Below are 12,612 nucleotides of genomic sequence, written 5' to 3'. Positions count from 1 at the left end.
AACCCATTGCGCCACTGGGGTCTCCTATATTGTTAATATTCAACATATATTCAGTCTTTATCTCCTAAATAAATTAAAAAGCTAGGTCTAGGTTGCTGTGAGTTTTCCGGGCTTTATGGCCGTGTTCCAGAAGCATTCTCTTCTGACGTTTCACCCACATCTAAAACTGGAACACCTTCCCGTGGAAAGGCAGGCTTCTCATTCACTTCTCTCTTTGCCACGGTCTTTTTTTGTGAGACCTTCCAGACAAACCTGTTGAGGGAGAGCAGGAACCATCTATTTTCTTCTAAAGCAGAATCCTAACCCACTTCCATTTGTCCCAAGCCCATTAGTAGTAGTGATGACCGTGACCCCGGCTTTCAAATTGATTTGAACCCGCAGCGGAGAGTTCCGCAGATCCATCACCAAAAGGAACGGAGCGGGACCGCAGCAGACTATTATTAAAAGATCTTTTTTTTTTCTCACTTTCCCCTTCCCTGAACTATGTAACCAATCCCCCAATAAAAGTAGCATTCATTTTTAACAGTAACACTCTCTACCTGGTTATTTTGTGTCTTTCCCTGACTCCTTCTTTTGCACGCAATCTCTCTCTCTCTCTATCTAACCCGTCCGTCCTTTTAACTCTGGTTGAGGCTTCCCCGCCATAGGTTAATACAGCGGACGATACAAATTGGCTCATATCTTTATCAAAATTACCCCTAGCACGCTCTTCTTTTAGTCCTAACCCTTTCTAAGGCTCCTGACTCGAGGACCACCAACGGAACCAAAATCAGTCCAGTTCTCGGCACCTCATCAGCTGACTGTCAAACGGAACCGACTGCTCTTTTCAAGCCAGACTGCTCTCTTCCAGCCTTATCCCGGACTTTCCTCTCCCCGCGACCCGCGGGATGGTTTTAGGAGATCCCTGGTCCCTTTCTATGAACTGGGGATGGGGGATCGCTCTCCCGCTGGGGAGACATAGTTCTCCAAGGACCTTCTCCCTCTCTACAGCTGCCAGGAGGGTGCCTGGACGGGTGCCCTACACGTTTCATTCATACCTTCATAATTTTATGAAGGAGAAGAACACTCTTCCCCAGACCTATCCCTGAACTTATGAAATCTTATACTTCCAAAGACTGCAACCCACATGTGCCTCTTCCCCATGCCATCTCTATGAATTCCTTCCACCAATTTTCATATTCTATGTACCTGGACACCCTCATGAATCACTGTTGTATGAATTTCTAATCGTTGGGCTAACTTCATGAATTGTAAAATCATGCTGCTAAAACTCCACTTTTATGAATTTCCATATTGGGTTCCCCAGATGTTGTGAACTTCGTTCTTATCAAATGTTTTCAATTGTTTATATCATTCATGATTCCCCTTTATGCAATGTAACCCACCTCTATGGATTCTCCCTTATTTCCTTGAAATCCATCTATCTGCCTATATGTATTTGTACTCTTTGGGATCCCCGGAAAATATGTATTTTTCCCAGCTGGGTTTATATTCCAACTTTATTTTATTTTTCATTTTATTTCATATAATTGTCAAATCATGAAATCAAATAGGAAATATTTTGAACTCCACATGAACCCCAGATCCTATGACCCAGGCCTCCCTTCCCAAAAACAAAAGGATAATCTGCCACAGCTTAACCCAATCAAATTCAGATTGCATGGACAATATAGGGCTTGAGTCGCCAAATTCGGAGGTGATTCGCCCTCAAGGCAAACATTGTCATATCTCCTCCAAAAGGAAATCCAGGACACCTCAGGAAGGCGCCCTGCTGAGCCCATCACCACCCATCCCTACTTCCACCTCTGACACCCCAAGGCATATCTGAAATCTGTATACGTGACAGGAACCCTTGATTGCTGTCATTAATCCCTTTAGAATTCGGCCGGGCAGGAATTAATCCGATCTTTCCTGCTCAGTCACTTCATTGTTTCAATAACTCCCGCCTTCTCCTCCCTGATTGGCTCGAGTGGGGACAAAAAGCAGCTCCCTATTGGGCCAGCAGAGCAAGGCGGGAAACGAAAGCCCGCCTCGTTCAACCCTCTAGCCTATCCGCGATCAGATGGGCGGGGGAGCAGGGCGGGAAATTCAAGGGGCTGTCAGACTGAAACACTGTATAAATATGGCTTTATTTTGGTTATATGGTACCCTAGTAGACTGAATGATCACTACTAGAGTCCTTTTCAGCTGAATCGCTCAATAAAGACTCCTTGGCGGAATTTTCCTTCAACTTTGGCGGACCTTCTTCATTTCGGCTTCAGGTTGTATTGCGGCTCATATTTTCCTATTGGCTCCGCCAAGGTCCGTTCTCTCAGGACCAGATCGGGTCTCTCCTTAAGGGCCCGATCCCCTAAAACGCGGTCGACAACAGTAGTAGTAGTAGTAGTAGTAGTAGTAGAGTTAGTATTATTAGTATTATTTTTGCAATAATACAGTAGAGTTTCGCTTATCCAACATAAACGGGCCGACGGAAAGTTGAATAAGCTAAAAGGTTGGATAATAAGGAGGGATTAAGGAAAAGCCTGTTAAACGTCAAATTATGTTATGATTTTACAAATTAAGCACCAAAACATCATATTTTACAACAAAATGATAGAAAAAGCAATTCAATAAATGGTAATGTTATGTAGTAATTGCTGTATTTACCAATTCAGCACCAAAACATCGCAATGTATTGAAAACATTGACTACAAAAACATTGGCTACTAAAATATTGACTACAAATAAAGATAGAATTGCATAAAATTAACTTACAATAACAACATTTTCGGAAGTGGAATGCATAAAAAGTTCAGTCCTTGCTGCGTAGAGAAACAGCTGTGGATCTGGGTAGGAGGCCAACTGTGTTGGATAATCCAGAACATTGGATAAGCGAAGATTGGATAAGCCAGACTCTACTCTAATTATTATTATTATTACGTTTATTTAAATATTGCCTTATCTCACCATATGGAGACTCATGGTCATCCCAAGAGGTACTATCCCATTTCTTTCTCAAAATTGAGACTCAAAGTATTATTATTATTAGTAGTAGTATTTTATTATGACACAGCAAACAAGATAGATATGCTGGATTTCGTATCACAAAATCACAAGTTGAACACTTCCCACAAGTGTTATTATTATAATATAATTGTAAATTATATTATAATATAATTGTAAAAGTGTAATTATTATTATTATTATTATTATTATTATTATTATTATTATTATTATTTTATTATGACACAGCAAACAAGATAGATATGCTGGATTTCGTATCACAAAATCACAAGTTGAACACTTCCCACAAGTGTTATTATTATAATATAATTGTAAATTATATTATAATATAATTGTAAAAGTGTAATTATTATTATTATTATTATTATTATTATTATTATTATTATTATTATTATTATTATTTTATTATGACACAGCAAACAAGATAGATATGCTGGATTTCATATCTAGAAATTATTATTATTATTATTATTATTATTATTATTATTATTATTTAGTATTAATTGTATTATTTTACTATTCCATTTCTTTCTCAAAATTGAGACCCGAACACTTAAGAAGCAAAATAATAAAAAAATGTAGAGCATGCTACCAATCAATATGTTTTTGTTTTCAATTTACATATTCATTAAACAATGAAACAAATCTGCATATATGTATGAACCAATACAATACTTCCTAACATCTGATGTTTTAAAAGGTGCTTTTAGGATGTTTAATGATTTTTTTTAAAAAAGATGTTTTTAAAATGTTTTTTAAATTGTTGATTTTAGCAGGTTCTTGTAAGCCGCTCCGAGCCCTAGGGGAGTGGCGGCATATAAGTTTGAAAAATAAATAAATAAATAAATAAATAAATATACAACATTCATATTTGTTTACACTCTTCCTAGATACATATTAAATGCATCCTAGGCCCCTTCCACACAGCTGTATAAAATCCACATTGAAATGGATTACATGATAGTTTGGACTCAGATAACCCAGTCCAAAGCAGATATTATGGATTATCTGCCTTGATATTCAGAGCTTTATGACTGTGTTGAAGGGTAAGGAAATATTTCGCTGCAACATCCAGGAGAGACAGCAGATGGCGCTGTTGGGCAGCGATGCAGGACTTACATAAAACCATGCAACGCAAGGGGAGGATTATTCAGAGCCGGATTAAACCAAGTAGGCAGGGGGAGAAAATGACAAGCAGATAAGAAGCAGGGTTTCCTTCCCTCTGTGCTCCCCTCCGCCTTCCAAAAGTGGCTTCTCCCGACCTGTCAAAGCTGTCAAGGAGGAAGCCGGCAGTGGAGGCTGCTCTGCTTGACCTCCTGCCTTCTTTGAGGCCTGGACCAAAGGAAAGCCATCTTTCTCTTGGGTTTTTATTTGGTATTTGGTTGAATTCTTGTTCTGTTTTGGTGTTTGCATCATTTCTTGTTCTGTTTTGGCATTTGCATAATTTCTTGTTCTGTTTTGGCATTAGCTAGATTTCTTGTTCTGTTTTTCTTATTCTTTTTTTGCATTTGCCTTGTTCTGTTTTTACATTTGCACCATTTCTTATTCTGTTTTGGCATTTGCACCATTTCTTGTTCCATTGTTTGCATTTGCACCAGTTTTGTTCTATTTTTACATTTCTAGTTTTGCATTTGCACCATTTCTTGTCCTATTTGGGCCTTTGCACCATTTCTTGTCCTGTTTTTGCATTTGCACCATTTCTTGTTCCATTTTTACGTTTGCATTTCTTGTTCTAGTTTTGCATTTGCACCATTTCATGTCCTATTTTTGCATTTGCACCATTTCTTGTTCTATTTTGGCATCTGCGCCATTTATTGTTCTATTTTTACGTTTGCATTTCTTGTTCTAGTTTAGCATTTGCACCATTTCTTGTCCTATTTGGGCATTTGCACCATTTCTTGTTCTATTTTTTCATCTGCACCATTTATTGTTCTATTTTTATGTTTGCATTTCTTGATCTAGTTTTGTATTTGCACCATTTCTTGTCCTATTTGGGCATTTGCACCATTTCCTGTTCTATTTTGGCATCTGCACCATTTATTGTTCTATTTTTACGTTTGCATTTCTTGTTCTAGTTTTGCATTTGCACCATTTCTTCTACATTTCTGGTTCCATTGTTTGTATTTGCACCAGTTTTGTTCTATTTTTACGTTTGCATTTCTTGTTCCAGTTTTGCATCTGCACCATTTCTTGTTCTATTTTTACGTTTGCATTTCTTGTTCCAGTTTTGCATTAGCACCATTTCTTGTTCTATTTTTGCATCTGCACCATTTCTTGTTCTAATTGTATATTTGCATTTCTTGTTCCAGTTTTGCATTTGCACCATTTCTTGTTCTATTTTTGCATCTGCACCATTTCTTGTTCTAATTGTACATTTGCATTTCTTGTTCCAGTTTTGCGTTTGCACCCTTCCTTGCCCTGCTTTTGCCACTGCACCATGGGGGCCCTGGCCTGGCTCTTGGGGGGCGCGGCCGCCTTCTTTGCCCTCCTGGACGGCTGGTACTTTCTCCGGATGCCCGTCCTGGTCATCTACGCCCGGTGGGTGCTGCCCACGGTGTTTGACCTGCTGCAGGAGCAGAGCTTCCAGAGCCGGGTGCTGCTCTCCGACCTGGACTTCCTGCGGCACATGAACAACGCGCGCTACCCCCGCGAGGCGGACCTGGCCCGCTCGGTGCACCTGACCCGCTGCGGCCTCTTCCGGGCCATCCGGGCCCTCGGGGGCCACACCGTCCTGGCCGCCTCCTCCTGCCGCTTCCGCCGCTCCTTGCAGTTCCTGGAGCCCTTCCAGATCCGCACCCAGGTGCTGGGCTGGGACGAGCGGGCCTTCTTCCTCGAGCAGCGCTTCGTCAGCAGGAAGGACGGCTTCATCTGCGCTGTTTTGCTGGTGCGGCAGCACGTGGTGGGGGCCACCCCGGAGAAGGCCGTGCAGGTGCTCTGCGGCAGGAAGGTAATGCTGGAGACGGAGACTCAGGTGCATCTGCACCAGGCACAGGCCAACTTCAGCCCTCCCACCAGGTGCTTTGGGCTTCAACTCTAAGCTGGGCTGCTGTGAATTTTCCAGGCTGTATAGCCATGTTCCAGATGCATTCTCTCCTGACGTTTCACCCACATCTATGCCAAGCATCCTCAGAGGTTGTGAGTCTGTTGGAAACTAGGCAGAGGAGGTTTATTTACATACAGTAGAGTCTCACTTATCCAACATTTGCTTATTTATTTATTTACAGCATATATATTCCGCCCTTCTCACCCCGAAGGAGACTCAGGGCGGATCACATTACACATATAGGCAAACATTCAATGCCTTTTAACATAGAACAAAGACAAACAAACATAGGCTCCAAGCGGGCCTCGAACGCAATCTGCCTTTTAGTAGTCAATGTATTTGTAGTCAATCTTTTCAATACATTATGATGTTTTGGTGCTAACTTTGTTAATGCAGTAGTCTCATTTATCCAACATAAACGGACCAGCAGAACGTTGGATAAGCAAATACGTTGGATAATAAGGAGAGATTAAGGAGAAGCCTATTAAACACCAAATTAGGTTATGATTTTACTAATTAAGCACCAAACCATCATGTTATACAACAAATTTGACAGAAAAAGTAGTTCAATATGCAGTAATGTTATGTAGTAATTACTGTATTTACGAATTTAGCTCTAAAATATCACGATGTATTGAAAACATTGACTACAAAAATGCGTTGGATAAGCAAATGTTGGATAAGTGAGATTCTCCTGTACAGTAATTACTCCATAACATTGCTGTGTATTGAACTGTATTTTCCTGTATTTATTATTATTATTATTATTATTATTATTATTATTATTATTATTATTATTACATGTATTATGTTACTCTATTATTATTAAAAGGATAAAAGGTAAAGGTAAAGGTTTCCCCTGACGTTAAATCCAGTCATGTCTGACTCTGGGGGTTGGTGCTCATCTCCATTTCTAAGCCAAAGAGCCGGCGTTGTCCGTAGACACCTCCAAGGTCATGTGGCCGGCATGACTACATGGAGCGCTATTACCTTCCCGCTGGAGCGGTACCTATTGATCTACTCACATTGCCATGTTTTTGAACTGTTAGGTTGGCAGGAGCTGGAGCTAACAGTGGGCGCTCACACCACTCCCGGGGTTTGAACCTGGGACCTTTCGGTCTCCAGCCTAGTGCTTTAACGCACTTCGCCACTGGGGCTCCTTTTATTAAAAGGACACATAAGCACATTTACATTGAAGAAGATGAGAATAATGATTGGATCAGAGTTGGACAGTCTTACCTTAAATTTGAGCTTTATGTAAATATTCAAAAAAATATAACCTACTGATGCCTCAATTAATGTAATTTTATTGGTATCTATTTTTATTTCTGAAATTTACCACCCTCGGCTTATACTGGAGTCAATGTTTTCCCAGGTTTTTTGTGGTAAAATTAGGTGCCTCGGCTTATATTCGGGTCGGCTTATACTCGAGTATATATGGTAGATAAGATATACCGGGCTGTGGTGCAGGCTGGTGAGCAGCCAGCTGCAGCCAGCTGCAACAAATCACTGTGACCAAGAGGTCAGGAGTTCGAGGCCAGCTCGGAGCCTGCGTTTGTCTTCTGTCTTTGTTCTATGTTAAGGCATTGAATGTTTGCCCTGAGTCCCCTTTGGGATGAGAAGGGCGGAAGATAAATACTGTAAATAAATAAATATAGATGGATAGATATAGGTATAGGTATAGATATAGATGGATATATATACTACACTAGCTGTGCCCGGCCACGCGTTGCTGTGGCGAAGTCTGGTGGTATGGGAAATAAAGTATTGAGGAATTGGTGGTAGTTAAGGTAAAGGGTAAAGGTTTTCTCCTGACATTAAGTCCAGTTTTGTCCGACTGCACACTGAAGTGGATTATATGGCAGTGTGGAGTCAAGATAATCCAGTTCAAAGCAGATAATATAAGATTATAAATGGGTTATATAGCTGTGTGGAAGGGCCTTGAGTCTACACTACCATATAATCCAGTTCAAATCTGATAATCTGTATTTTATAGGCAGTGGGGAAGAGGCCTAAGTGAGGCCTAACTCTGCCTGTCCCCTGGGCTGAGTGGGTTGCTAGGAGACCAAGTGGGCGGAGCTTAGCCTTTTAACTGGCAGCAATTGGATAAAAACAATTATTCTTCTCCCTCTAATTAGGACTTTCTTTTTCTTTTCTTTTTGTTGTATGAACGTAGAGGCATGGATGAGGGATTGTGCTGCCAAGTTTAGTGTTTCTGGGATGTGTAGTTTTGTTGTTTTGTCCTAGGCCGAAATTTCATTACCCTTTTATATAGATAGATATAGATATATAGATCATGCATAGATTTCCATATTTTCTCTCCCTTCCGCCTGGTTTGCAGGTGGAGTCTCCAGAGCTTCCCGAAGAAGTCCACTACTGGATGAAATACATCGAAGCCAGCAGCCGACGACTCCGGGCAGAAAGCGACCTCCTGTTAGATAGCAAAGACCACTAGTGTTCTGTTTACTTGATCCGTTTTGGAATATACTTGATGATGCCTCTTCTTTACGATAGTCGTCGTGACGTCAACAAGTGACCCTTCTCCATACTTTTGACTGTGGTAGCACCAGAGCCAGAGAAACGGATGGTTAAGAGCATCTCCAAAAAGACTGAAGACCACACTGGCAACACCTGAGAAGATCTGGGCTCAGCTCTATGAAGGAGAAACCTCACTTATCCTCTTGATTTGAGGGGTCACCACCAATCCAAAGCACTGAAGAAGTCACAGAGTGATGCAGTTTAGTCTTATTATGATGGACTTGAAGGGTCATCTAGATCCAAACAAATTAATAATAACCAAGTGGGATTTTTTATAGCCTTCCAGGTGTTGTTGGACTACAACTCCTAGCATCCCTCACTGTTGGCTTTGATGGTTGGGACTTGTAGTCCAGCAACTTCTGAATGAGGCCCACATATTCCCAAAGTGACCAACTCTCTCTTGCCCTTACTCTTGATGCCTTTATGCTACCTCTTTATTGCTTTACATTGGCCTTCCTCGACTCTAGATCTTTGGCATCGCAACTCCCATTGTTCCCTGATCATTGGAAGGGAACGATGGTAGGTGTTGTCCTGATCAAAACAAAGTCTAGAGGGGGTGGGGAAGGTTCGTTTAAATGGGAACAGGGGTGTATCCATCCAATCCCAACACAAAATGCAGAGTGGGAACCAAAAGGGTTTCATCAGGGCATTAAATCCGCTCTGGGTTTTAGTCTGAACTTTAAAAGGAGTCACCCAAGGTGGTGGATGTATTTAGTAGTTTCAAATTTATTCGATGCTTAGACCATAGGCCTTTCACATGCAGGGAAAACAAACAATGCCACAATGATGTATGTAGTAGCTATATTCAAGGCCTTGGATAGCAGCCATAAAGTTCGGACTAAAACCTGGAGCGGGCACACACTTCTGATACAGAAACCACCAACCATCTATCTTATACAGGCTTATGAAGGAACAATACTACCCCTGCTGTGGATCTGATGTTCATTTGACTGAATGTACCAAAGGAGCACCTTTCGCACTTGTTCATGTGTTATTTTCATGTCTTGGCGTATTCTATTACTTGTCTGGTTTGATTGACAGTAGTACTGAGAAGTTTCTGACAGGGAGATCTCAAAGCACTTAGGGACGTTTGTTTGTCTTTGCTATTCAATTACTGAGTTGTTTTAAAACAAGTTTAACCTCTTAGAGTAGAAATACCTTTGTCCCTCCACATTTGTTAAGGGTGCAGAAGTGGGAAAAATTTTGAAAATGAATTAAAATTGCAAACCCCATTGTTTTAACCTGATAAAACACTTTTTAAGGTATTCATAGGCTCTCCAGTATGATTTTATTTTCGCCAAAGAATCAAACTTGGAGGCATTCTACAAATACCTGATAACCTATCTTTTTTCCACTGGGTTGCTATGAATTTTCTGGGCTGTATGGCCATGTTCCAGAAGCATTCTCTCCTGATGTTTCGCCCACATCTATGGCAGGCATCCTCAGAGGTTGTGACATTTGCTGGAAATTAGGCAAGTGGGGTTTATATATCCGTGTAAGGTCCAGGGTGGAAGAAAAAATTCTTGTTTGTTTGAGGCAAGTGTGAGTGTTGCAATTGGCCACCTTGAATGGCCTTGCAGATTCAAAGCCTGGCTGCTTCCTGCCAATCTGCAAGGCCATTAAATGTTAATCAAGGTGACCAATTGCAACATTCAATGGGCAAGAGTTATTTTGCCCACCCTGGACATTATTCCACAGATATATAAACCCCACTTGCCTAGTTTCCAACAGACCTCACAACCTCAGAGGATGCCTGCCATAGATGTGGGCGAAACGTCAGGAGAGAATGCTTCTGGAACCTGGCCATTACAGCCCAGAAAACTCACAGCAAACCCAGTGATTCCAGACATGAAAACCATCAACACGTCTTTTCTCAGTCATGTATAGTACAGCAATGGAGGAAGAAATAAATAAATACATCAGTTTGCAAATAATTAAATCCACAAATGCTTCACCCTCCAGTGTGGAAGGACAACTGTATAAACCTTTTGTGTTAAACATCAACAACACTTGAAATCTTTGTACGTTACTTATTTATTTATTGCCACATCCCAGGGGATGTAATTGTGTTTAATTTTGCAGCAAAACCCAGAGTTGCGTCCTTATTGTTATTTATTTATTGTTCCCTTGTACGCTGAATTTAAAAAGTGCTTTAAAAGCAAGTAAACGTGATGCAAAGGGAGGAGACGGGCAGGGAAAACAGATGTATACTGATGATACAAGTGCTTACATAATTTAATACGGGTTGCAGAGGGTTAGGATTGGAGGAGCACAAGTGGAGACAGATTTAGGATAATTGGAGCCAATCGCTGGGTCCCAATAAACCGGTGGATCAGGCCTGCGGTTTCGCAACCATTTTGCCACCGAGGAGTACGATTTCTCGGTCTTATCTCAGATTTCTTGTGGGAAAAGAAATACAAAACCAAGTTGGGCTCTATTTTCCATTTTGTTGTGCTTCTCCTCTCCCATTCTGACACCACGCCATTGTGTTCTGTTTGTGTAGTGAAAAATAAACATTACCAATTCTTGAATAAGGTGCTATTACCTGAAAAACAAAGTGGTTTTCTTTTTCATCCTCCTACATTTTCTTTTTCACTTTTACCCAGGTTGCTGCTGTCATTTTCTAAGTCATTCTCTAACTCTCTGTTATGCTTAGTTGCAGTCAAGTCAACTTCGGCGTGTGGCACTCCTATGTTTATTTATCATGTTAGGAGGGACTTGAGAACATACTGCAAGTTGCTTCTGGTGTGAGAGAATTAGCCGTCTACAGAGATGTTATTTACAGTAGAGTCTTACTTATCCAACACTCGCTTATCCAACATTCTGGATTATCCAACGCATTTTTGGAGTCAATGTTTTCAATATATCGTGATATTTTGGTGCTAAATTCATAAATACAATAATTACTACATAGCATTACTGCGTATAGAACTACTTTTTCTGCCAAATTTGTTGTCTAACATGTTCTGGTGCTTGATTTGTAAAATCATAACCTAATTTGATGTTTAATAGGCTTTTCCTTAATGCCTCCTTATTATCCAACATATTCACTTATCCAACATTCTGCCAGCCCGTTTATGTTGGATAAGTGAGACTCTACTGTATTTACAGTATTTATATTTCACCCTTCTCACCCTGAAGGGGACTCAGGGCAGATCACATTGTACACACATAAGGCAAGCATTCAATGCCATATAAACATAGAACAGAGACAGACACAGAGGCAATTTAAACCTTCTCCAGCTTCCTGAGGGTATGCTTGATTCCAGCCGCAGGGGGAGCAGCTGCTTCATCATCCACTGCAACGGCAACTTCCTCATTCCAACGGCAGCTGGATGATTTTTATGGTGTCGTAAATTAGCCTCCCTACATATAAGTGGTACCTAAATTTCTTATTTGATAGATGCAACTATCTTTCAGGTCCCCGTTGGGGAGATGGTGGCAGGGTATAAATAAAGTATTATTATTATTATTATTATTATTATTATTATTATTATTATTATAGATCGACCTAACAATGAGCAGGATCTATTTTTCATTTTAATTGTTGGGTGTTCACACCCACACGGGCTGGCCTCGAACTCATGACCTTGGTGAGAGTGATTTATTGCAGCTGACTGCTAACCAGCCTGCGCCACAGCCCGGCCCCCATCACATGGATTAGACCTGGCAACCCTCACGTCAGCAACCCAACCTTCAGGTCAGCAGTTCAGCTGGCACAAGGGTTTAACTCATTGTGCCACCGCGGCTCCTTACTCCTATTTATTTATTTATTTATTTATTTCAATTATTTGTACCCCACCCTTCTCACCTGAGGGGACTCAGGGCGGCTTACAAGTGGCAATTGATGCTGTTACACTGTTATACAATGAACTAAAACGTTAAAGTTAAAACAGTCATAAAAGACAATATACAAAGTGAATGAAACACCTATGAATGAAACACCTCCGAGTTCTCATTAATGGCTATCAATTTGGCTTTTCCTTATGACAATCCTGTGAATGAGAAGTCCTTGTTATGGACTTTAT

General features: G+C 40.8%; 1 protein-coding gene across 1 annotated transcript; it reads left to right on the top strand.

The window, feature by feature from the left end:
• Window positions 1-4,171: 4,171 nt before the first annotated feature.
• them6 (thioesterase superfamily member 6) lies at window positions 4,172-11,118 on the top strand. Its single transcript, XM_008115502.3, has 3 exons — window positions 4,172-4,377; window positions 5,397-5,950; window positions 8,388-11,118. The coding sequence occupies exons 2-3, from the start codon at window positions 5,441-5,443 to the stop codon at window positions 8,499-8,501; spliced, it is 624 nt and encodes a 207-aa protein (XP_008113709.1). The 5' UTR covers window positions 4,172-4,377; window positions 5,397-5,440; the 3' UTR covers window positions 8,502-11,118.
• The last annotated feature ends 1,494 nt before the right edge of the window (window positions 11,119-12,612 follow it).

The sequence above is a fragment of the Anolis carolinensis genome, chromosome 4, assembly GCF_035594765.1.
Source record: "Anolis carolinensis isolate JA03-04 chromosome 4, rAnoCar3.1.pri, whole genome shotgun sequence".
Taxonomy (NCBI): Eukaryota; Metazoa; Chordata; class Lepidosauria; order Squamata; family Dactyloidae; genus Anolis; species Anolis carolinensis.
This window is presented reverse-complemented; position numbering and strand designations above follow the sequence as displayed.